We start from the raw sequence: 25,758 nt of genomic DNA on the forward strand, positions 1-25,758 counted from the left end.
TTGCCAAATATACACTGCTTTGATTTTCACTGATATTTTGAACATCAGTGACCAAAGGGAGTTACTGTGGGACCAAAATCATACTGTGTACTGTGGCATTTTATGTATGTTGTCCATAATCTGTATTTAATTTTGTTTTGGTGTCAGTTATGGCCAGAGAAATCCAAAACCCAGTTCCTTTCACTGACCTCTGCAGAATACCTCTGTGTGTAAGTCTGGTGAAGAGATGTTGAAATGAGGTGTGGTGTGATCCAGATAGTAAATGGAGAATCTAGAAAAGCACAATAGTTGGTTAGGTAGCACATTTTAGCACATTTGGATTCTGTTCATTTTAGGTGAACTGATCAGAAGGGAAACACCTTTATGCTGGGTAAAATTTTAAAATTGTGTTACATGCTGGAAATTAAAGTTCACATCCATATCCAAGTTGTAAATACAATTCACAAGCTGAAGCTAACTATATCTTAGTGCACAGTACAACTAGCCACAGTGATATTAACTATTTGAATTCTTTCAAAACAGATGAATATATGGCTTTCTTCTTATAATTCAGTTTCTACCTTATTGTCATTTAAATTAGCCATTGATATTGCTGACAATTTGTTTTTTTTGCAGCATTGTAATTGTTTTATATATATAATGACTATCCATTACAGACCATAAGGTTCCTTTTTTTTGTAAGAAGATACAATTAACCACTGGTAGAGACTGAGGATCAAACTTGTCCAAACAGGATTGTAATATAAGCATTCACATGGGGTTTTGTCACAATGTCCTTCACCATAGTATTTTTGCATTTTTCTTATTGCTGTTTTATGTTACATTAATAAATTATACATATATTTACATTTCTACTGTGAATCTTTTAAAGGGGGGCATGCCCATTGTAATGTCTCGTTTGTTTGGCCTAGGCCAAAAACTATTTTTGTGTTGGTTTTACTCTCATTTACCATTTTCAGCTTTGGAAACAAAATGACTTTGTTGCATTTGGTGTTGATATCATTATGGTAGGCTTTAGTGGATGTACTAGTGTATATGTTAACAAATAGATACACACCACCAGCTGTCCTAAATCTTTGTGTTAAATATTTTACAGTGATACAAATGACCTAGATCCCTTCTAAAGTTCCAGTTATTACTGGCAACTATACCTTTGTCTTTAATTGCAAACCTGTCTTAATTGATTGGTATTAATCCTTATGAGAGAAAATCCAACCAGAAATGAAATATATTGGTTTAAAGTGAAAGTAATGAATGATGTACTGTACATTTTTAGTGCTGAGAACCAGTCTGTATAAACCATTTGAACTGGACATTTTTTCAAGGCATTGTCTTCTGTAAAAATTGCATTATGTGAAAATCAAAATTACTCTAAGCCTGTTCAGAATGGTGCATGTATTGGTCATAACGGGCCGTGTGGATGAGCTTATGACTTCATACGTGTGAAAAAAGAAAGGAAAATAGATTTCTGGGATTTTATATTCTTATTGTTTTTATATCAACTGTTGTATCACATCATAAATGTATTCTATATGTTGTAAACGTTCACATATTTCATATATAAAATAGTATTCAGTTAATAAAGTAAGAACATTTGCATTTAGCTCAGTCATTCTTACTAGTTCGTATACTCTCTATTATACTCAGAAATAAAAAAATAATATCATAGCATACCATGGAATGTGATCTTTTATGCATAATCAGGAGTTGGCAAAGAACTAAAACTTCTCATATACCCCACATTTAGGCACAAGCTTACTCCTACTCAATGTTTGCCAGAACATCCAGTGTGTGTCTGCTGTTTGGTCAAAACCAAATCAGTCCTGATAGAGGCCCCGTCAGCTGTCTTCTGAACATTACAGCAGCGATCAGAATGCTGAGCAGTTTTACAGTAACAAAGAAAAAAATACTAACATAAATGCTTGTTTGGTTTATTTATGAAAAGTATGGAAAAGGATGTGGTCGAAAGCTGTCTTTTTTAAGGCTCTTTAGGACTTATTGAGGATTCGCCACAGAGACCCGGACATGTAGTATGGTCTCAGCATGGTGCCCTCATTACGCTCCAGATCCTCCACTAGAGGAGACAAAAACATTACAGTGGAAGTGAAAACAATGTAGTCCTGTTGATTGGAATATATAGTAGCTTAAGACTGAAATGTGAGCTAATAATGTTTTTTTTAATTCTACTCTCTCTGAAGTAAAGGGACTGGACCATGCAAGCTTTCAACTGTGTGCCCAGTGTCATGAACTGGTGGAATGAGTGTGTGTGTGTGTGTGTGTGTGTGTGTGTGTGTGTGTGTGAGTGTGTGTGTGGCTTACAGAAGCAGAGAAAAAGGGTGTCCACACACATGCTGTACACACTGAAGAAGCCCTGAGCGATCAAGTAAGCTCCTGCCATCACCGTCTAAAAAAACAGCAGTAGTAGATATATACGCTGGGCCGTCAGTACTATAACAGGCACTGCTCTACAGAATAAATGTGTAAATCCTGGTTATTTATAAAGTGACTTTACAGTTGCTGTCATTAAACCCATTTATACAGTGTACTGAATATGCTGATGTTTTGATCTCACACAGAAGCAAGTGTCAGCACTTGAGTTTGTTCTGAGGTTATCCGACAGTGGAGGCAATACATACGATAACGGGCAACCAGTAGTAATGCAGCAGCTGAATCTGGAAATTGTCATCTGGCAGCCTGATTCTCCCAGAGAAGAAGAAGAAAGCCAGCAGACCTTACAGGGAATGTAGAAAACCCCCAGAGTTACCTTTTAAAATGTGTTGTACCTTTTAAATGTGATGAAGTGTAGTATGGGTAACATACACATGACTTCACACTGTATTTCTCACCCACTAATCCGACCACCAGCACCTTGCCGGAAAACAGCAGTGTGTCTGTAACACAGTCCAACACCACCACCCTGTGGACAGAGGGACATGGTCAAGGACAGCGTGCTAAACTTGAGCTAGAACAATTGGTACTCATATTAAAAATATGTATACAAATTATTTTCACATGAGTTTGTACTGATAAATTCCTCCATTTAATATTTTTGCCTTCAAAACAAGGAAATGGAAGTAATTTGTTCCACAACAGCAACATTAAATCATTCATATTCACACACAACCCCATACGTTCAATTATATGTACGAAACATCTCCTCTGTCTGAGGACTTACCGGTTAATATTTCTCCTCAAGAGCATATAAGCATTCTTGCCAGACACATGGAAATTGTTTCCATGTATAGCAATCTGTATATTATCAACCACAAACAGCATGTTGAGTCAGATTGTACACTCAGTAAATTTCACTAGTCATATGGACACAATTACATACTTTGATGCTATTACCACAAAGTGAAAAAAAACCCATATCATACTAATATACACCATACAGTTTTTCATTTAGTTTTTATCTAATACTCATACTAACGCTAGACAACCGATCACTGAAGACACATAAAAACAGTTATTTCAGCATCGATCATTTTTTTGTGTGCAGCTGGATATGAGACACACCATGATATAGGTGTTTCTGTGGAAGAACTTGAGGAATTTATCCAGGAACCAAAAGCAGCATTTGAGGGACATCATCACAAACTGACAACAGAAATTCCGGCAGTCTGTGGAGTAGACAATTGTGTCACATTACAGTTACAGACAGGAGAAAGCAGGACTAAGGTCATGAAGGTTTTATATATATTGTTACCTCTGAACCTATGGTCAAGATATTCCAGTAACATCCGAGGGACCTGGAATATGGTAAGGATGACAGCACCCAATGCTAAAGAGCCGACATGACACCTTGAAAAAAAGCAGTTTAGTAGACTTTAGAGGTGGGGAGCAGTTAGGACTCTGTACTAGGTTAGTAGTCACCAAACCAAGGGAATGTACTTTCGGGTGTGGCTGATATCAAAGCAATCGGAGCGGAGCAGGGATGAAACACGAGTGCTATGTACCCTAGTGTCCGGATGAAGGCTTGTAAGAGAGGGTACGGGGGAATGTCTGCTGGTTTACTGAAGGCCCAGTAGAAGGATGCGAAGGTACCGGCTAGTGTACACTGGCCCAGGGCGATGATGAAGTTCACGCACCAGAGGAAAGCCAGCAAATTATAGATCTGCAGGTAGGGTGCGATCCTTGAGAACAAGTCCGTGTCATCGTATTTAAAAAACACACAGCGCACAGATGGACAATCAGGATGGAGAGAAGCACTGAATTCCTGAAAAGAAACAAGAAGAAGACAACAACAACAGTATAAATAAAAGGAAAGAGATGTGAAATGAATCATTACCAGGCTATTGGAACATGTCAGTAATCTGAATGCGTCTAAAATAAGTCATTGTGAAGTATGAATATCATATGAATATCATATACATTCACCATATTATGTCTGTATGAAGCTGCAAATAGCGATATGTGAATGTTATACTATATATTTGAAAGGGAACAATATTACAGCTTGGATATATCGTGTGTGGGTGTGTGTAGGCGACTGACCTTGGGAATGCAAATCTCTGAGCCTGTGATAGAACTACAGTTGGCTATGGAGGAGTTGAGAGCAGCGACATGGTATACAGGAGCACCTGAAGTGGCCAAATACCTGAGGGCAGTAATGGTCAAGGACACAGCCTAACACACACACTCTACACACAAAATACTGACACAAGCACATTTTCAACAACAAACTACCAATACAATCCAAGCTACAGCACTAATTCAGTGGCGAGGACAGATATACAGTTACTGCCTTGCTTTGTTAGCAGGAAGTGAAGGTAGGTGAGAAGAGGAAGTGGCAGAGGATACAGGCTAGTGATTCCCCAGTAGGCCATGCTTATCACCACCAGCAGGAACGTCACCAAGGGGTAAGCCAGTGTGGTCGTCACACAACTCACCGCCCTACACACAGCACAGAGCACAAAAGGCCTCATGTAGCCTTAAGAGCACAAGAGAGCCTTTATACAGGCTGCCCCCGCGAAGAGGCTTTATATGAGTAATAATGTAGGAATGCCGAGACTGCACTGATTTGAAGAAAAATGTTAATGGGTTTCTTGTATCCAAGGTGATTTTCTGTTTATAAACAACAGCAACAACAACAAAAACAAGAAGGACATAGCAGATGGCTGACATTTGTTTAAAGAAATGCTGGCAATGGATATATTTACTACCGCCTATGTGTCTGAAGGCCTAAAAAGCTCTACCTGTTGGACTCTTTGATCAGTGCCAATGCAACAGATATTCTCCTCCCCCGATGTGTCAGGAAGAGTAAAATTACGAATTCCAAAAGACACAGGCTCACCACTGCCACATAAACACAAACACACAAAAATCATTCACATACAGCAACAGTATAAACCAAAGCCATGCGTCCATTCTTAGAAAAATTCCTTTCTTTACAACATGTTTGTTTCTACTTTATATACTGTCAATACATGTCTTGTGAGAAAATCTGATAGCCCTTACAGAAGAACAGCCACGTCTCTTTCACTTGAAGGTAGACAGAGAATTCTGAATTATAAGTAATGTCACCGAGGGTGAGTTTGGAGTGTCTGTAGTGGTTATATTCCCGGTAACAGTAGTAGATACCTGAGAAAGACAGAGTAGACAGCTTACATCCTCATTCACTAATCTAACCCCCTGCAATTTGTCTTTAAAATTAAGGGTCCCATGCAGAGTTCATACACTATAGGGCAGCAAATCAGTGCCAGTCATAGAACCATCCACAGTAATTTGGTATTTTCCTTGTTTCAGTGCAGCAGGAGACCATTCATGAAGGGCTTAATTATTACCCAGTGAGCTGGTCGCTAATGGCAGGTATGTTAAAACATGTATTGTACAGGCTTACCATACGCTGCAGCTACGAGCACTCCCACGATGAGAGCCAACAGTAGCACGAACATCAGATATCTCATAAGCAGGAGGAACATGAGGCTAACAACCATAGCAACCACCAGACCTCTGAGAGAGAGAGAGAGAGAGAGAGAGAGAGAGAGAGAGAGAGAGAGAGAAAAATATTTACTTAAAATGCATACAGAAAGTTTCAAATTTGTTGTGTATTACTCATCTTAAAATTGATTTAACTATTTTTCCTCATCAATCTAGATAAAATACTCCTCAACAAGAAAACAAACATTGGTTTTTATAATGTTTTGTACATTTATTTAAAATAAAAGTCTGAAATACTGCATTAACATACATATTGAGGTCTGTTGTTAAGACAGTTTTTATTGAGCTCTGTTGAATCCTACTTCTATCAATGGTCCCTGTAATTTTTTTTTTAACTTCATTAGGGTTCACCTGTGCTTCACTGAATTGACTGAACATAATCAGGGAAGGCAGAAATCTGTCTGTTTATGGACTCACAGTTCATAGTGTCTGAGTGAAAGCCAAGTCATGAAGTTCAGAGAATTGTGTCAAGAATTGTGTCAAGACACAGATCAGGGGAAGGTTACAAGAAATATTCTGCAGCTTGGAAACTGCCCAAGATCACAGTAGCTTCCATCATTCTCCAATAGAAGAAGTTTGAAACCACAAACAGTCTCCCTAGATCTCGCTGGCCAGTATTATATGTAGTATTGTATTGCATATAGTATTGTATTCTATGCAGATTGATGAAGGAAAATCAACTGAAATCTTTCTGTATATATATATATATATATACACACACACACACACACACACACACACACACACACACACACACACACACACACACAGACACACACACACACACACACACACTATACAATGTCTGGGTGTAATACAATCTTGTATAAAACTAACTTACATTAATATCCAATACCATGATGTAGCAAAATCCTCAAAAATCCGTAACCCCACTGACTTAAAGTTGAATCCTGAAACAAGAGAGCTGCAAGCAAAAAATACTGGTCAGCAAAAGCAGCTTATAGATCAACACCAACCATCCATGCATATGTGTGTGTGAGTGTGTGTGAAGGATTACTCCATAGCACTCTTTATGTGCTTGACTGTTTCATCTACGGAAGCGAATCCAGGGAGAGAGAAGTCTGGAGGAACGTCCTGTAGTTCAAAGCTAGGCAGGCATTTCCCTAGTGCTGAGGGGAGAGAGACACAGAGAAACAGAAAAATAATATGACTGTAAAAATGAAACCTACTGACTTATGATGGCGGTAAATGCACAGTCCTGGTGGTTTGGTTATGTTTTAGTGCATAGCATAGTCAAACTGTTACAAAACAGGATGGACAAATAGACAGGTAGTTGTAAAGGTAATCCTGCTGTCTGTACCTGGTTTACTTGGGGTGTAGAAATACGGACAAAGCTCTTGATTGAGGATGTCTTGAACACTCTGTAGTAGAAATGCATGTGAAAATCTCATTAACATACTGAATCCTATGTATGTGTGATTGGCTTAACCAATGAATTAATTCCATCTACTTGGAACAAAGGGTTGCATATTGCAAAGACTTCTGATATGACAGATTCTGTTCTGTCAAGAGGGTGGTGAGGATTTATTTGCCAGCGATAAAGTTGGTTACATTGCTCATTTGCAGTGTGAGGTTTTACCAATGTGGTTTGGGCAAGGTCAAGTCTAGGATCACAATACTGCTGCTGAAAGAAGTCTTTAGGTAGGGCATCTGGGGCATACGCCTCTGGGGGCAACTTCCAGAACTCCAAAGGGCATTTTTTAACACAGACCTGCAAGCCAATGCACAAACACACAGAGTGAAGGAGATCTTATTTGAGCAGCTAAACACAGTGTTGCTTTTCATATTTATATCTACACTTCATTGTTCATTGCATGATACAGCAAAAGGCTCCTAAACCAAGCAACAAAAAGATACCCAAGCCCCCAGACTTACAAACTTGCATTCACATACTACATAATAAACTGTTTTGTAATAAATGAGTCTCATGTGCAGATTTCTAATAGGCTACATTCAAACGTGTTCAGCCTCTGTACAATTTCAACAGGAAATCTTTGTGGAAATCTCACTTGAGTGGTTGGACACTGGAGACCCTCTAGAGTGGCATCCATTTCTGTGGTTGCTCTGGCACACTTCAGAACGTCAAAGTAGAGGACATTTGGTTTGTCACTGAAACACAAGAGGATGCTGGAAACAAATGCAGCTTGACACATGAATATTAGCCAATTAAAGAAACTATTTTTATTCAGTTTTTTGAGGATGTGCATCAGGCTTCAGTGGTGTAGTCACACCATTACTCCCCTAAGTGTTCTTTCTTCTAGGGTGAGTTTGATTGGGGTAAACAATAAACTCCGTAGTGTTGTGACACTCCTAGACCTGAGTTTGGACCCTTTGTTTTAGAGGCAATCATTAAACATGTGTGATTTGATTGGGTCCACTTGTTGCTGTGAATTGCCAATCATGAAAATATTTAACCTAAAATCTAACCCATCTTGCACTGTTGCTCTTTAATGTATCCACATGATTTGAACCTGCACAGCTCCACTGTAATGCTAGTTCTACTCATTTGAGAGAATATTGACAGTGTTCCTTACATACTGAGTGTGCTGTTTTGGTATTCCTGTGAAGACATAAATACTAATCCAGTATGTGAGGGACTTACAAATTGACTCCAGATCCACAGAACATCCCAGTGGAATTCCGGGGCAACAGGACATGACGAGGGTCTCCATACAACAAAGCTGTGTTAGAACCTCTGTTAGAAGGATATCTCACAAGCCATACATGTGTAAAAGACCTTTCTTATAAGCCCAGAATAATCATTTTTCCATGAAAGTGTAGTTGGAAATGTTTCTTACCCAGGATGCCAATAAGCATATAGCTGACAATGGCAGCCACAAAAGTCATACAGCAGATAATGTCTGTACAACTCCTGAAGAAAAACAAGAAGTATTGCTACACACTTGTATCATTTCAATTATGTAATAAAGTTATTTAGCTAAGTCAAATGAGTTTCAAATAAGTCTTAGTAGATCTATGGCCTTCATATATTTCTTGTATAGAGCTAATAACAGACATTCTGTGATCCATGATCTGTGTGCTTTAAATAGTTTACTAAAGTCAACTGATATGAAGGAGTAAATGGGAGGAACATTGAGAGATTTAAGGACTCACCTCTTGCTAACTGGTCCCCTGAAAAAAGGCTCATATGGGAAAGGTTCCCCTGAGAACATAGAATATAATGAGTTTAAACCTATGAAAAACATACATTCAGTCAGGTGTGTCTGAACTTTTGACTGGTACTCTATATTTTGTCTAACACATTTTATATACAGTTACATATTTTTATGACACCTTCTGTACACATATGCTTTTGATCTGATACATAGTTACAGATCGTACACTACATGAATGTTTTTAATATGAAGTAGACCTAGCAAGTATGTAAGAGCTATTATAATTTTAACATGAAATGTACATGATAGTTTTGTGCAATGTTTTTTTGTTAACCATTGCATATGGCGTATGGGATTCTCATAAAATCTTTGGCATATGGATGGATATATCTGAAAAAACAAACAAACAAACAAAAAAAAACACCTCACCATTATAATCCGGTTTCCTGACCATCGTACTCTTCCTCCTTGCACTTTCGATCACACAGAGTCCTCAATGTGTAATGTTACAGTAAAAAATATTCTTACATATGATACTCTGTTCTTATGACGCACACATTCCAGGTTATGGACACATTGTGACGTGTCACAGCACGTTCTCATTCTCAGCTCATCAACAAAGGCATCTTGGTCGCGAGCACCTGCCTTCCATGCTGTGCGATGCTCACACTCTGCTTGCTATGTCATGCGTCGGATATTTAGGCCTATACGCTTAAACTGTCCAAGGTTACTGTGCTTTTAACGTACTAAAAAAAGCTAAACAAATAATAAAATCATCTTTACATAATAATGTAACCTTAGGCTTGTCACCAAGATATAACCTGAGGCTAAATGACACGTCCCCCGTCCCCTCCCAAAACTACGTCTATGCGACTGACAAATAATTTTTTGACAATTCTGAAAAAAAAACTTTAAAGTCTGTAATGTATGCCAGAATAAATGAATGCTCCCAACTCCAATTTTTATCAGGAAGGACATGGACCCTGATTGATTGTTTATTTGAGATAAATAAAAGTCTGCAGTCAGTCTGCGCTTAAAAGAAGACTCTCCCGCCCCCAATCGAGTAACACTTTTAGTACATTTTACCGTCATTCATCGTCGAATCACAGGACGATCGCCGTGTGATTCGTCTGTTCGTCTGTCACTCAGAGCTGATCCATTTCTACGTGTGTTATTGATGAATTTGTGTGTCAATCTGTGTGAAACTAAACAATAAACAATCATGAAATCATTACGGCGTTCCCTTCACGTCGGATACATTTCCAAAAATGTTGTAAAACAAGTTTACAGCTGCTGAAGTTGCAGCAGTTTTGGAAAATAGCGGCGAAGGTAACGGAGCTTTAGAGCCTGAGGGTTTGATTCCTTTGATGAAGAAGAATACAAAAATAAAAGATATCGATGGCTAAATTTATATGATTTTACAATGTTGCTAACGAAACAACAGTGGATTAAGATAGCTACTATATATACTGCTTCTGTGAAAAATTAATGAAATTGATTTCTGATACACTTAGCACAGTAAAAATAATACAGTAAAGTACAGTGGGAAAACAAATCACACACACACACACACACACACACACACACACACACACACACACACACACACACACACACATATATATATATATAATTATTGTCAAAGGTTTGTTTTTAAGCATGACAACAAAGAAAGTAATGCTTTCTGAAATTAACTTAAATTTCTTCTTTCATTCCAACAGATGAGAGGTTATTTTAGCCTTTGACTGAAGATAAGGCACATGCACTACACAAATTTTACTTCCTCAGCTCTAGTATATTTGTAGAGAAAGACAGAGTGTGTGTTTGTGTGTATGCATGTGTGTATCTGTCTCACATCTGTGGCCCTTTCATGCTCGGCAATCGGGCCTTCTACCAGAGGTCTGGAAGTTTTAGCTTTGCTGCTCCCAGGTTTGCACTCTTGTGGACTGAGATTGACAATGTCATTCTTGAGATCTGTTGAAGCTACTCCTCGAGCTTAGGAGTCACTGCCCCAGGTTCCCCTATCACCACTGGGACAACCTTGATGCTAACCCTCCACATTCTCTCTTCTTTCAGTCCCTGGTATTTTTGCAATTTCTCATATTGCTTCCTTTAGATGTTTCTATCACCACTACAGTTTTCTCTATCTTGTCCACTGTCTCAAGCATGACTACTGCAACAGCATATATCAGTTTCTTGGTTCCAGTTACACTGGTTACTGGTAATGTGCATATTGCAGCTTCATATCTGTTAGCACACTGTCTGATGACAACCAGTGACATCACTCGTCAACTTTCTGGAATTTCCAGAGCGACATTTTTGGGGTTTTTCCTTCAATTTACTTCAGTGAACATGTTATTTTAGTTTTAATTTACATGTGCATTTATTGTAGTATCTAAGATAATGTGAACTCTTTAGGGAGGTCTATTAGGTGGTGCTTGGCCTTTAAACCTATGACAACAAAGGAGGCATTCTTATTTTTGTGACATGCTTTAAGATCTCGCCTATGGTAACTTTACCCTGGTAGAAGTATTCTATCGACTTTTTCAGCCATCAGCAGTAAGTCGTAGTCAGTGTCTCATTGACAGTCTTTGTGCTGCCTGTACAGGATGAAGCCCAATGACTTGCTAGAAGAGGTGCAGCTGCCTGTCCAACATTTTTCCTTCCGGAGCCCCGTCCTAAGCTCCGCCCCCACACTTCCAGAGGTGGCTGCAGAGCACAGCCAATCCAAGGACAGTTCCAAGTCCAATGTGTGAACAGCACACGCTTACACAGTGCCACTTTCGTACCCGTCCCGTTTGCTTCCATCTGGGACGACCGCAAATATTTAGCCAAATCACTTGAACGACTCTTCATTAAAAACATCAAATATAAAAGACAAATGCTCAGTACTGTCCAGACCCAACAAGTGCCTGACATATTCATTATCTAAAAATCCAGTGGACAAGCAAAAAAATTAGAATGCCAAATCTGAAGTGCCAAAATGTGCCTCTTACCTGCTGTCACATACTGTCAGTATGTATTAGGACCAGAAATCTTGTATACTGTTTGCTTAATTGAATCTCATGTGAAGTCCCTTGTAGCCAAACTAACATTTGGACACAGCAAATTCAAAACTAACTGCCCTGATTCTTTTATACGTTTAGATTTTTTAATTATTATTATTATTTTTTTGACATGTTTCAGTTAAAGACATGTTTCATTGAAAGAAAAAAAAATAATGTAGAAAGCAACTACGTTGGAACTTCATCTCAAGAATTCGAAGATGTCTACACAAAGTCCTACTCAAATGCTTTACAGTGTTGCCAAATATACACTGCTTTGATTTTCAATGATATTTTGAACATCAGTGACCAAAGGCAGTTACTGTGGGACCAAAATCATACTGTGTACTGTGGCATTTTATGTATGTTGTCCATAATCTGTATTTAATTTTGTTTTGGTGTCAGTTATGGCCAGAGAAATCCAAAACCCAGTTCCTTTCACTGACCTCTGCAGAATACCTCTGTGTGTAAGTCTGGTGAAGAGATGTTGAAATGAGGTTTGGTGTTATCCAGATAGTAAATTCAGAATCTAGAAAAGCACAATAGTTGGTTAGGTAGCACATTTTAGTACATTTTTTCTTGTAAATATTGATGAAGTATCACTGGAAAGGTCTTCAAACTGGAACAGAGCCCTAGCATTCCCCAATTCAGTTTCAGTGGTTCAAGGGAACAACCAACCGGCTCTTGTTATTTAGTGCTACACCTTGTTTACATCTGAAATTTACATCAAGGTTCTTAAACGTGGCTCTCTATTTTGGATTCTGTTCATTTTAGGTGAACTGATCAGAAGGGAAACACCTTTATGCTGGGTAAAATTTTAAAATTGTGTTACATGCTGGAAATTAAAGTTCACATCCATATCCAAGTTATAAATACAATTCACAAGCTGAAGCTAACTATATCTTAGTGCACAGTATAACTAGCCACAGTGATATTTACTATTTTAATTCTTTCAAAACAGATGAATATATGGCTTTGTTCTTATAATTCAGTTTGTACCTTATTGTCATTTAAAATAACCATTGATATTGCTGACAATTTGTTTTTTTTTGCAGCATTGAAATTGTTTTATATATATAATGACTATCAATTACAGACCACAAGGTTCCTTTTTTTTAATAAGAAGATACAATTAACCACTGGTAGAGACTGAGGATCAAACTTGTCCAAACAGGATTGTAATATTAGCATTCACAAGGTGTTTTGTCACAATGTCCTTCACCATAGTATTTTTGCATTTTTCTCATTGCTGTTTTATGTTACATTAATAAATTAAACATATATTTACATTTCTACTATGAATCTTTTAAAGGTGGGCTGGCCATTGTAATGTCTCGTTTGTTTGGCCTAGGCCAAAAACTATTTTTCTGTTGGTTTTACTCTCATTTAACATTTTCAGCATTGGAAACAAAATGGCTCTGTTGCATTTGGTGTTGATATCATTATGGTAGGCTTTAGTGGATGTACTAGTGTATATGTTAACAAATAGATGCACACCACCAGCTGTCCTAAATATTTGTGTTAAATATTTTACACTGATACAAATGAGCTAGATCCCTTCTAAAGTTCCAGTTATTACTGGCAACTATACCTTTGTCTTTAATTGAAAACCTGTCTTAATTGATTGGTATTAATCCTTATGAGAGAAAATCCAACCAGAAATGAAATATATTGGTTTAAAGTGAAAGTAATGAATGATGTACTGTACATTTTTAGTGTTGAGAACCAGTCTGTATAAATGATTTGAACTGGACATTTTTTCAAGGCATTGTCTTCTGTAAAAATTGCATTGTGTGAAAATCAAAATTACTCTAAGCCTGTTCAGAATGGTGCATGTATTGGTCATAACGGGCCATGTGGATAAGCTTATGACTTCATACGTGTGAAAAAAGAATGGAAAATAGATTTCTGGGATTTTATATTCTTATTGTTTTTTTATCAACTGTTGTATCACATCATAAATGTATTCTATATGTTGTAAACGTTCACATATTTCATATATAAAATAGTATTCAGTTAATAAAGTAAGAAAATTTGCATTTAGCTCAGTCATTCTTACTAGTTTGTATACTCTCTATTATACTCAGAAATAAAAAAATAATATCGTAGCATACCATGGAATGTGATCTTTTATGCATAATCAGGAGTTAGCAAAGAACTAAAACTTCTCATATACCCCAAATTTAGGCACAAGCGTACTCCTACTCAGTGTTTGCCAGAACATCCAGTGTGTGTCTGCTGTTTGGTCAAAACCAAATCAGTCCTGAAAGAGGCCCCGTCAGCTGTCTTCTGAACATTACAGTAGCGATCAGAATGCTGAGCAGTTTTACAGTAACAAACAAAAAAAGACTAACATAAATGCTTGTTTGGTTTATTTATGAAAAGTATGGAAAAGGATGTGGTCGAAAGCTGTCTTTTTTTAAGGCTCTTTAGGACTTATTGAGGATTCGCCACAGAGACCCGGACATGTAGTATGGTCTCAGCATGGTGCCCTCATTACGCTCCAGATCCTCCACTAGAGGAGACAAAAACATTACAGTGGAAGTGAAAACAATGTAGTCCTGTTGATTGGAATATATAGTAGCTTAAGACTGAAATGTGAGCTAATAATGTTTTTTATAATTCTACTCTCTCTGAAGTAAAGGGACTGGACCATGCAAGCTTTCAACTGTGTGTGCCCAGTGTCATGAACTGGTGGAATGAGTAGGTGTGTGTGTGTGTGTGTGTGTGTGTGTGTGTGTGTGTGTGTGTGTGTGTGTGTGTGTGCGTGTAGCTTACAGAAGCAGAGAAAAAGGGTGTCCACACACATGCTGTACACACTGAAGAAGCCCTGAGCGACCAAGTAAGCTCCCGCCATCACCGTCTAAAAAAACAGCAGTAGTAGATTTACACGCTGGGCCGTCAGTACTATAACAGGCACTGCTCTACAGAATAAATGTGTAAATCCTGGTTATTTACAAAGTGACTTTACAATTGCTGTCATTAAACCCTTTGGTATCTAAAGAAAGAACCATTTATTCAGTGTACTGAATATGCTGATGTTTTGATCTCACACAGAAGCAAGTGTCAGCACTTGAGTTTGTTCTGAGGTTATCCGACAGTGGAGGCAATACATACGATAACGGGCAACCAGTAGTAATGCAGCAGCTGAATCTGGAAATTGTCATCTGGCAGCCTGATTCTCCCAGAGAAGAAGAAGAAAGCCAGCAGACCTTACAGGGAATGTAGAAAACCCCCAGAGTTACCTTTCAAAGTGTGTTGTACCTTTTAAATGTGATGAAGTGTAGTATGGGTAACATACACATGACTTCACACTGTATTTCTCACCCACTAATCCGACCACCAGCACCTTGCCGGAAAACAGCAGTGTGTCTGTAACACAGTCCAACACCACCACCCTGTGGACAGAGGGACATGGTCAAGGACAGCGTGCTAAACTTGAGCTAGAACAATTGGTACTCATATTAAAAATATGTATACAAATTATTTTCACATGAGTATGTACTGATAAATTCCTCCAGTTAATATTTTTGCCTTCAAAACAAGGAAATGGAAGTAATTTGTTCCACAACAGCAACATTAAATCATTCACATTCACACACAACCCCATACGTTCAATAATATGTACGAAACATCTCCTCTGTCTGAGGACTTACCGGTTAATATTTCTCCTCAAGAGCATATAAGCATTCTTGCCAGACACATGGAAATTGTTTCCATGTATAGCAATCTGTATATTATCAACCACAAACAGCATGTTGAGTCAGATTGTACACTCAGTAAATTTCACTAGTCATATGGACACAATTACATACTTTGATGCTATTACCACAAAGTGAAAAAAAAACCATATCATACTAATATACACCATACAGTTTTTCATTTAGTTTTTATCTAATACTCATACTAACGCTAGACAACCGATCACTGAAGACACATAAAAACAGTTATTTCAGCATCGATCATTTTTTTGTGTGCAGCTGGATATGAGACACACCATGATATAGGTGTTTCTGTGGAAGAACTTGAGGAATTTATCCAGGAACCAAAAGCAGCATTTGAGGGACATCATCACAAACTGACAACAGAAATTCCGGCAGTCTGTGGAGTAGACAATTGTGTCACATTACAGTTACAGACAGGAGAAAGCAGGACTAAGGTCATGAAGGTTTTATATATATTGTTACCTCTGAACCTATGGTCAAGATATTCCAGTAACATCCGAGGGACCTGGAATATGGTAAGGATGACAGCACCCAATGCTAAAGAGCCGACATGACACCTTGAAAAAAAGCAGTTTAGTAGACTTTAGAGGTGGGGAGCAGTTAGGACTCTGTACTAGGTTAGTAGTCACCAAACCAAGGGAATGTACTTTCGGGTGTGGCTGATATCAAAGCAATCGGAGCGGAGCAGGGATGAAACACGAGTGCTATGTACCCTAGTGTCCGGATGAAGGCTTGTAAGAGAGGGTACGGGGGAATGTCTGCTGGTTTACTGAAGGCCCAGTAGAAGGATGCGAAGGTACCGGCTAGTGTACACTGGCCCAGGGCGATGATGAAGTTCACGCACCAGAGGAAAGCCAGCAAATTATAGATCTGCAGGTAGGGTGCGATCCTTGAGAACAAGTCCGTGTCATCGTATTTAAAAAACACACAGCGCACAGATGGACAATCAGGATGGAGAGAAGCACTGAATTCCTGAAAAGAAACAAGAAGAAGACAACAACAACAGTATAAATAAAAGGAAAGAGATGTGAAATGAATCATTACCAGGCTATTGGAACATGTCAGTAATCTGAATGCATCTAAAATAAGTCATTGTGAAGTATGAATATCATATGAATATCATATACATTCACCATATTATGTCTGTATGAAGCTGCAAATAGCAAAATGTGAATGTTATACTATATATTTGAAAGGGAACAATATTACAGTTTGGGTTTATAGTGTGTGGGTGTATGTAGGCGACTGACCTTGGGAATGCAAATCTCTGAGCCTGTGATAGAACTACAGTTGGCTATGGAGGAGTTGAGAGCAGCGACATGGTATACAGGAGCACCTGATGTGGCCAAATACCTGAGGGCAGTAATGGTCAAGGACACAGCCTAACACACACACTCTACACACAAAATACTGACACAAGCACATTTTCAACAACAAACTACCAATACAATCCAAGCTACAGCACTAATTCAGTGGCGAGGACAGATATACAGTTACTGCCTTGCTTTGTTAGCAGGAAGTGAAGGTAGGTGAGAAGAGGAAGTGGCAGAGGATACAGGCTAGTGATTCCCCAGTAGGCCATGCTTATCACCACCAGCAGGAACGTCACCAAGGGGTAAGCCAGTGTGGTCGTCACACAACTCACCGCCCTACACACAGCACAGAGCACAAAAGGCCTCATGTAGCCTTAAGAGCACAAGAGAGCCTTTATACAGGCTGCCCCCGCGAAGTGGCTTTATATGAGTAATAATGTAGGAATGCCGAGACTGCACTGATTTGAAGAAAAATGTTAATGGGTTTCTTGTATCCAAGGTGATTTTCTGTTTATAAACAACAGCAACAACAACAAAAACAAGAAGGACATAGCAGATGGCTGACATTTGTTTAAAGAAATGCTGGCAATGGATATATTTACTACCGCCTATGTGTCTGAAGGCCTAAAAAGCTCTACCTGTTGGACTCTTTGATCAGTGCCAATGCAACAGATATTCTCCTCCCCCGATGTGTCAGGAAGAGTAAAATTACGAATTCCAAAAGACACAGGCTCACCACTGCCACATAAACACAAACACACAAAAATCATTCACATACAGCAACAGTATAAACCAAAGCCATGCATCCATTCTTAGAAAAATTCCTTTCTTTACAACATGTTTGTTTCTACTTTATATACTGTCAATACATGTCTTGTGAGAAAATCTGATAGCCCTTACAGAAGAACAGCCACGTCTCTTTCACTTGAAGGTAGACAGAGAATTCTGAATTATAAGTAATGTCACCGAGGGTGAGTTTGGAGTGTCTGTAGTGGTTATATTCCCGGTAACAGTAGTAGATACCTGAGAAAGACAGAGTAGACAGCTTACATCCTCATTCACTAATCTAACCCCCTGCAATTTGTCTTTAAAATTAAGGGTCCCATGCAGAGTTCATACACTATAGGGTAGCAAATCAGTGCCAGTCATAGAACCATCCACAGTAATTTGGTATTTTCCTTGTTTCAGTGCAGCAGGAGACCATTCATGAAGGGCTTAATTATTACCCAGTGAGCTGGTCGCTAATGGCAGGTATGTTAAAACATGTATTGTACAGGCTTACCATACGCTGCAGCTACGAGCACTCCCACGATGAGAGCCAACAGTAGCACGAACATCAGATATCTCATAAGCAGGAGGAACATGAGGCTAACAACCATAGCAACCACCAGACCTCTGAGAGAGAGAGAGAGAGAGAGAGAGAGAGAGAGAGAGAGAGAGAGAGAGAGAGAAAAAAAAAAAATATTTACTTAAAATGCATACAGAAAGTTTCAAATTTGTTGTGTATTACTCATCTTAAAATTGATTTAACTATTTTTCCTCATCAATCTAGATAAAATACTCCTCAACAAGAAAACAAACATTGGTTTTTATAATGTTTTGTACATTTATTTAAAATAAAAGTCTGAAATACTGCATTAACATACATATTGAGGTCTGTTGTTAAGACACTTTTTATTGAGCTCTGTTGAATCCTACTTCTATCAATGGTCCCTGTAATTTTTTTTAAACTTCATTAGGGTTCACCTGTGCTTCACTGAATTGACTGAACATAATCAGGGAAGGCAGAAATCTGTCTGTTTATGGACTCACAGTTCATAGTGTCTGAGTGAAAGCCAAGTCATGAAGTTCAGAGAATTGTGTCAAGAATTGTGTCAAGACACAGATCAGGGGAAGGTTACAAGAAATATTCTGCAGCTTGGAAACTGCCCAAGATCACAGTAGCTTCCATCATTCTCCAATAGAAGAAGTTTGAAACCACAAACAGTCTCCCTAGATCTCGCTGGCCAGTATTATATGTAGTATTGTATTGCATATAGTATTGTATTCTATGCAGATTGATGAAGGAAAATCAACTGAAATCTTTCTGTATATATATATATATACACACACACACACACACACACACACACACACACACACACACACACACACACACACACACACACACACACACACACAGAGACACACACACACACACACACACTATACAATGTCTGGGTGTAATACAATCTTGTATAAAACTAACTTACATTAATATCCAATACCATGATGTAGCAAAATCCTCAAAAATCCGTAACCCCACTGACTTAAAGTTGAATCCTGAAACAAGAGAGCTGCAAGCAAAAAATACTGGTCAGCAAAAGCAGCTTATAGATCAACACCAACCATCCATGCATATGTGTGTGTGAGTGTGTGTGAAGGATTACTCCATAGCACTCTTTATGTGCTTGACTGTTTCATCTACGGAAGCGAATCCAGGGAGAGAGAAGTCTGGAGGAACGTCCTGTAGTTCAAAGCTAGGCAGGCATTTCCCTAGTGCTGAGGGGAGAGAGACACAGAGAAACAGAAAAATAATATGACTGTAAAAATGAAACCTACTGACTTATGATGGCGGTAAATGCACAGTCCTGGTGGTTTGGTTATGTTTTAGTGCATAGCATAGTCAAACTGTTACAAAACAGGATGGACAAATAGACAGGTAGTTGTAAAGGTAATCCTGCTGTCTGTACCTGGTTTACTTGGGGTGTAGAAATACGGACAAAGCTCTTGATTGAGGATGTCTTGAACACTCTGTAGTAGAAATGCATGTGAAAATCTCATTAACATACTGAATCCTATGTATGTGTGATTGGCTTAACCAATGAATTAATTCCATCTACTTGGAACAAAGGGTTGCATATTGCAAAGACTTCTGATATGACAGATTCTGTTCTGTCAAGGGGGTGGTGAGGATTTATTTGCCAGCGATAAAGTTGGTTACATTGCTCATTTGCAGTGTGAGGTTTTACCATTGTGGTTTGGGCAAGGTCAAGTCTAGGATCACAATACTGCTGCTGAAAGAAGTCTTTAGGTAGGGCATCTGGGGCATACGCCTCTGGGGGCAACTTCCAGAACTCCGAAGGGCATTTTTTAACACAGACCTGCAAGCCAATGCACAAACACACAGAGTGAAGGAGATCTTATTTGAGCAGCTAAACACAGTGTTGCTTTTCATATTTATATCTACACTTCATTGTTCATTGCATGATACAGAAAAAGGCTCCTAAGCCAAGCAACAAAAAGATACCCAAGCCCCCAGACTTACAAACTTGCATTCACATACTACATAATAAACTGTTTTGTAATAAATGAGTCTCATGTGCAGATTTCTAATAGGCTACATTCAAACGTGTTCAGCCTCTGTACAATTTCAACAGGAAATCTTTGTGGAAATCTCACTTGAGTGGTTGGACACTGGAGACCCTCTAGAGTGGCATCCATTTCTGTGGTTGCTCTGGCACACTTCAGAACGTCAAAGTAGAGGACATTTGGTTTGTCACTGAAACACAAGAGGATGCTGGAAACAAATGCAGCTTGACACATGAATATTAGCCAATTAAAGAAACAATTTTTATTCAGTTTTTTGAGCATGTGTATCAGGCTTCAGTGGTGTAGTCACACCATTACTCCCCTAAATGTTCTTTCTTCTAGGGTGAGTTTGATTGGGGTAAACAATAAACTCCGTAGTGTTGTGACACTCCTAGACCTGAGTTTGGACCCTTTGTTTTAGAGGCAATCATTAAACATGTGTGATTTGATTGGGTCCACTTGTTGCTGTGAATTGCCAATCATGAAAATATTTAACCTAAAATCTAACCCATCTTGCACTGTTGCTCTTTAATGTATCCACATGATTTGAACCTGCACAGCTCCACTGTAATGCTAGTTCTACTCATTTGAGAGAATATTGACAGTGTTCCTTACATACTGAGTGTGCTGTTTTGGTATTCCTGTGAAGACATAAATACTAATCCAGTATGTGAGGGACTTACAAATTGACTCCAGATCCACAGAACATCCCAGTGGAATTCCGGGGCAACAGGACATGACGAGGGTCTCCATACAACAAAGCTGTGTTAGAACCTCTGTTAGAAGGATATCTCACAAGCCATACATGTGTAAAAGACCTTTCTTATAAGCCCAGAATAATCATTTTTCCATGAAAGTGTAGTTGGAAATGTTTCTTACCCAGGATGCCAATAAGCATATAGCTGACAATGGCAGCCACAAAAGCCATACAGCAGATAATGTCTGTACAACTCCTGAAGAAAAACAAGAAGTATTGCTACACACTTGTATCATTTCAATTATGTAATAAAGTTATTTAGCTAAGTCAAATGACTTTCAAATAAGTTTTAGTAGATCTATGGCCTTCATATATTTCTTGTATAGAGCTAATAACAGACATTCTGTGATCCATGATGTGTGTGCTTTAAATAGTTTACTAAAGTCAACTGATATGAAGGAGTAAATGGGAGGAACATTGAGAGATTTAAGGACTCACCTCTTGCTAACTGGTCCCCTGAAAAAAGGCTCATATGGGAAAGGTTCCCCTGAGAACATAGAATATAATGAGTTTAAACCTATGAAAAACATACATTCAGTCAGGTGTGTCTGAACTTTTGACTGGTACTCTATATTTTGTCTAACACATTTTATATACAGTTACATATTTTTATGACACCTTCTGTACACATATGCTTTTGATCTGATACATAGTTACAGATCGTACACTACATGAATGTTTTTAATATGAAATAGACCTAGCAAGTATGTAAGAGCTATTATAATTTTAACATGAAATGTACATGATAGTTTTGTACAATGTTTATTTGTTAACCATTGCATATGGCGTATGGGATTCTCATAAAATCTTTGGCATATGGATGGATATATCTGAAAAAACAAACAAACAAACAAAAAAAAAACACCTCACCATTATAATGCGGTTTCCTGACCATCGTACTCTTCCTCCTTGCACTTTCGATCACACAGAGTCCGCAATGTGTAATGTTACAGTAAAAAATATTCTTACATATGATACTCTGTTCTTATGACGCACACATTCCAGGTTATGGACACATTGTGACGTGTGAAGTCACAGCACGTTCTCATTCTCAGCTCATCAACAAAGGCATCTTGGTCGCGAGCACCTGCCTTCCATGCTGTGCGATGCTCACACTCTGCTTGCTATGTCATGCGTCGGATATTTAGGCCTATACGCTTAAACTGTCCAATGTTACTGTGCTTTTAACGTACTAAAAAAAGCTAAACAAATAATAAAATAATCTTTACATAATAATGTAACCTTAGGCTTGTCACCAAGATATAACCTGAGGCTAAATGACACGCACCCCGTCCCCTCCCAAAACTACGTCTATGCGACTGACAAATAATTTTTTGACAATTCTGAAAAAAACTTTAAAGTCTGTAATGTATGCCAGAATAAATGAATGCTCCCAACTCCAATTTTTATCAGGAAGGACATGGACCCTGATTGATTGTTTATTTGAGATAAATAAAAGTCTGCAGTCAGTCTGCGCTTAAAAGAAGACTCTCCCGCCCCCAATCGAGTAACACTTTTAGTACATTTTACCGTCATTCATCGTCGAATCACAGGACGATCGCCGTGTGATTCGTCTGTTCGTCTGTCACTCAGAGCTGATCCATTTCTACGTGTGTTATTGATGAATTTGTGTGTCAATCTGTGTGAAACTAAACAATAAACAATCATGAAATCATTACGGCGTTCCCTTCACGTCGGATACATTTCCAAAAATGTTGTAAAACAAGTTTACAGCTGCTGAAGTTGCAGCAGTTTTGGAAAATAGCGGCGAAGGTAACGGAGCTTTAGAGCCTGAGGGTTTGATCCCTTTGATGAAGAAGAATACAAAAATAAAAGATATCGATGGCTAAATTTATATGATTTTACAATGTTGCTAACGAAACAACAGTGGATTAAGATAGCTACTATATATACTGCTTCTGTGAAAAATTAATGAAATTGATTTCTGATACACTTAGCACAGTAAAAATAATACAGTAAAGTACAGTGGGAAAACAAATCACACACACACACACACACACACACACACACACACACACATATATATATATATATATATATATATATATATATATATATATATATATATATATATATAATTATTGTCAAAGGTTTGTTTTTAAGCATGACAACAAAGAAAGTAATGCTTTCTGAAATTAACTTAAATTTCTTCTTTCATTCCAACAGATGAGAGGTTATTTTAGCCTTTGACTGAAGATAAGGCACATGCACTACACAAATTTTACTTCCTCAGCTCTAGTATATTTGTAGAGAAAGACAAAGAGAGAGTGTGTGTTTGTGTGTATGCATGTGTGTATCTGTCTCACATCTGTGGCCCTTTCATGCTCGGCAATCGGGCCTTCTACCAGAGGTCTGGAAGTTTTAGCTTTGCTGCTCCCAGGTTTGCACTCTTGTGGACTGAGATTGACAATGTCATTCTTGAGATCTGTTGAAGCTACTCCTCGAGCTTAGGAGTCACTGCCCCAGGTTCCCCTATCACCACTGGGACAACCTTGATGCTAACCCTCCACATTCTCTCTTCTTTCAGTCCCTGGTATTTTTGCAATTTCTCATATTGCTTCCTTTAGATGTTTCTATCACCACTACAGTTTTCTCTATCTTGTCCACTGTCTCAAGCATGACTACTGCAACAGCATATATCAGTTTCTTGGTTCCAGTTACACTGGTTACTGGTAATGTGCATATTGCAGCTTCATATCTGTTAGCACACTGTCTGATGACAACCAGTGACATCACTCGTCAACTTTCTGGAATTTCCAGAGCGACATTTTTGGGGTTTTTCCTTCAATTTACTTCAGTGAACATGTTATTTTAGTTTTAATTTACATGTGCATTTATTGTAGTATCTAAGATAATGTGAACTCTTTAGGGAGGTCTATTAGGTGGTGCTTGGCCTTTAAACCTATGACAACAAAGGAGGCATTCTTATTTTTGTGACATGCTTTAAGATCTCGCCTATGGTAACTTTACCCTGGTAGAAGTATTCTATCGACTTTTTCAGCCATCAGCAGTAAGTCGTAGTCAGTGTCTCATTGACAGTCTTTGTGCTGCCTGTACAGGATGAAGCCCAATGACTTGCTAGAAGAGGTGCAGCTGCCTGTCCAACATTTTTCCTTCCGGAGCCCCGTCCTAAGCTCCGCCCCCACACTTCCAGAGGTGGCTGCAGAGCACAGCCAATCCAAGGACAGTTCCAAGTCCAATGTGTGAACAGCACACGCTTACACAGTGCCACTTTCGTACCCGTCTCGTTTGCTTCCATCTGGGACGACCGCAAATATTTAGCCAAATCACTTGAACGACTCTTCATTAAAAACATCAAATATAAAAGACAAATGCTCAGTACTGTCCAGACCCAACAAGTGCCTGACATATTCATTATCTAAAAATCCATTGGACAAGCAAAAAAATTAGAATGCCAAATCTGAAGTGCCAAAATGTGCCTCTTACCTGCTGTCACATACTGTCAGTATGTATTAGGACCAGAAATCTTGTATACTGTTTGCTTAATTGAATCTCATGTGAAGTCCCTTGTAGCCAAACTAACATTTGGACACAGCAAATTCAAAACTAACTGCCCTGATTCTTTTATACGTTTAGATTTTTTAATTATTATTATTATTTTTTTGACATGTTTCAGTTAAAGACATGTTTCATTGAAAGAAAAAAAAATAATGTAGAAAGCAACTACGTTGGAACTTCATCTCAAGAATTCGAAGATGTCTACACAAAGTCCTACTCAAATGCTTTACAGTGTTGCCAAATATACACTGCTTTGATTTTCAATGATATTTTGAACATCAGTGACCAAAGGCAGTTACTGTGGGACCAAAATCATACTGTGTACTGTGGCATTTTATGTATGTTGTCCATAATCTGTATTTAATTTTGTTTTGGTGTCAGTTATGGCCAGAGAAATCCAAAACCCAGTTCCTTTCACTGACCTCTGCAGAATACCTCTGTGTGTAAGTCTGGTGAAGAGATGTTGAAATGAGGTGTGGTGTGATCCAGATAGTAAATGGAGAATCTAGAAAAGCACAATAGTTGGTTAGGTAGCACATTTTAGCACATTTTTTCTTGTAAATATTGATGAAGTATCACTGGAAAGGTCTTCAAACTGGAACAGAGCCCTAGCATTCCCCAATTCAGTTTCAGTGGTTCAAGGGAACAACCAACCGGCTCTTGTTATTTAGTGCTACACCTTGTTTACATCTGAAATTTACATCAAGGTTCTTAAACGTGGCTCTCTATTTTGGATTCTGTTCATTTTAGGTGAACTGATCAGAAGGGAAACACCTTTATGCTGGGTAAAATTTTAAAATTGTGTTACATGCTGGAAATTAAAGTTCACATCCATATCCAAGTTATAAATACAATTCACAAGCTGAAGCTAACTATATCTTAGTGCACAGTATAACTAGCCACAGTGATATTTACTATTTTAATTCTTTCAAAACAGATGAATATATGGCT

The 25,758-nt window shown here is 38.4% G+C and overlaps 2 protein-coding genes across 2 annotated transcripts; both read right to left on the minus strand.

The window, feature by feature from the left end:
• Window positions 1-1,958: 1,958 nt before the first annotated feature.
• Window positions 1,959-10,173, minus strand: LOC118241453 (choline transporter-like protein 4). Its single transcript, XM_081722334.1, has 22 exons — window positions 10,164-10,173; window positions 9,076-9,124; window positions 8,760-8,833; window positions 8,564-8,642; window positions 7,971-8,070; window positions 7,610-7,672; window positions 7,262-7,322; window positions 6,959-7,070; window positions 6,782-6,865; window positions 5,840-5,952; window positions 5,458-5,580; window positions 5,196-5,295; window positions 4,801-4,893; window positions 4,495-4,597; window positions 3,957-4,216; window positions 3,707-3,801; window positions 3,517-3,620; window positions 3,176-3,249; window positions 2,847-2,917; window positions 2,637-2,731; window positions 2,320-2,404; window positions 1,959-2,074 (listed from the first exon to the last, which is right to left on the minus strand). The coding sequence occupies exons 1-22, from the start codon at window positions 10,171-10,173 to the stop codon at window positions 1,989-1,991; spliced, it is 2,034 nt and encodes a 677-aa protein (XP_081578460.1). The 3' UTR covers window positions 1,959-1,988.
• A 4,377-nt stretch (window positions 10,174-14,550) lies between these two features.
• On the minus strand, window positions 14,551-22,807 carry LOC145659508 (choline transporter-like protein 4). Its single transcript, XM_081722337.1, has 21 exons — window positions 22,798-22,807; window positions 21,706-21,754; window positions 21,390-21,463; window positions 21,194-21,272; window positions 20,601-20,700; window positions 20,143-20,302; window positions 19,589-19,700; window positions 19,412-19,495; window positions 18,442-18,554; window positions 18,060-18,182; window positions 17,798-17,897; window positions 17,403-17,495; window positions 17,097-17,199; window positions 16,559-16,818; window positions 16,309-16,403; window positions 16,119-16,222; window positions 15,778-15,851; window positions 15,449-15,519; window positions 15,239-15,333; window positions 14,900-14,984; window positions 14,551-14,636 (listed from the first exon to the last, which is right to left on the minus strand). Exons 1-21 carry the CDS (start codon window positions 22,805-22,807, stop codon window positions 14,551-14,553), a joined length of 2,070 nt encoding a protein of 689 aa, XP_081578463.1.
• Between the last annotated feature and the right edge of the window lie 2,951 nt (window positions 22,808-25,758).

The sequence above is a fragment of the Electrophorus electricus genome, chromosome 1 (assembly GCF_041902795.1).
Source record: "Electrophorus electricus isolate QZ-2024a chromosome 1, ASM4190279v1, whole genome shotgun sequence".
In the NCBI taxonomy this organism is placed as follows: domain Eukaryota; kingdom Metazoa; phylum Chordata; class Actinopteri; order Gymnotiformes; family Gymnotidae; genus Electrophorus; species Electrophorus electricus.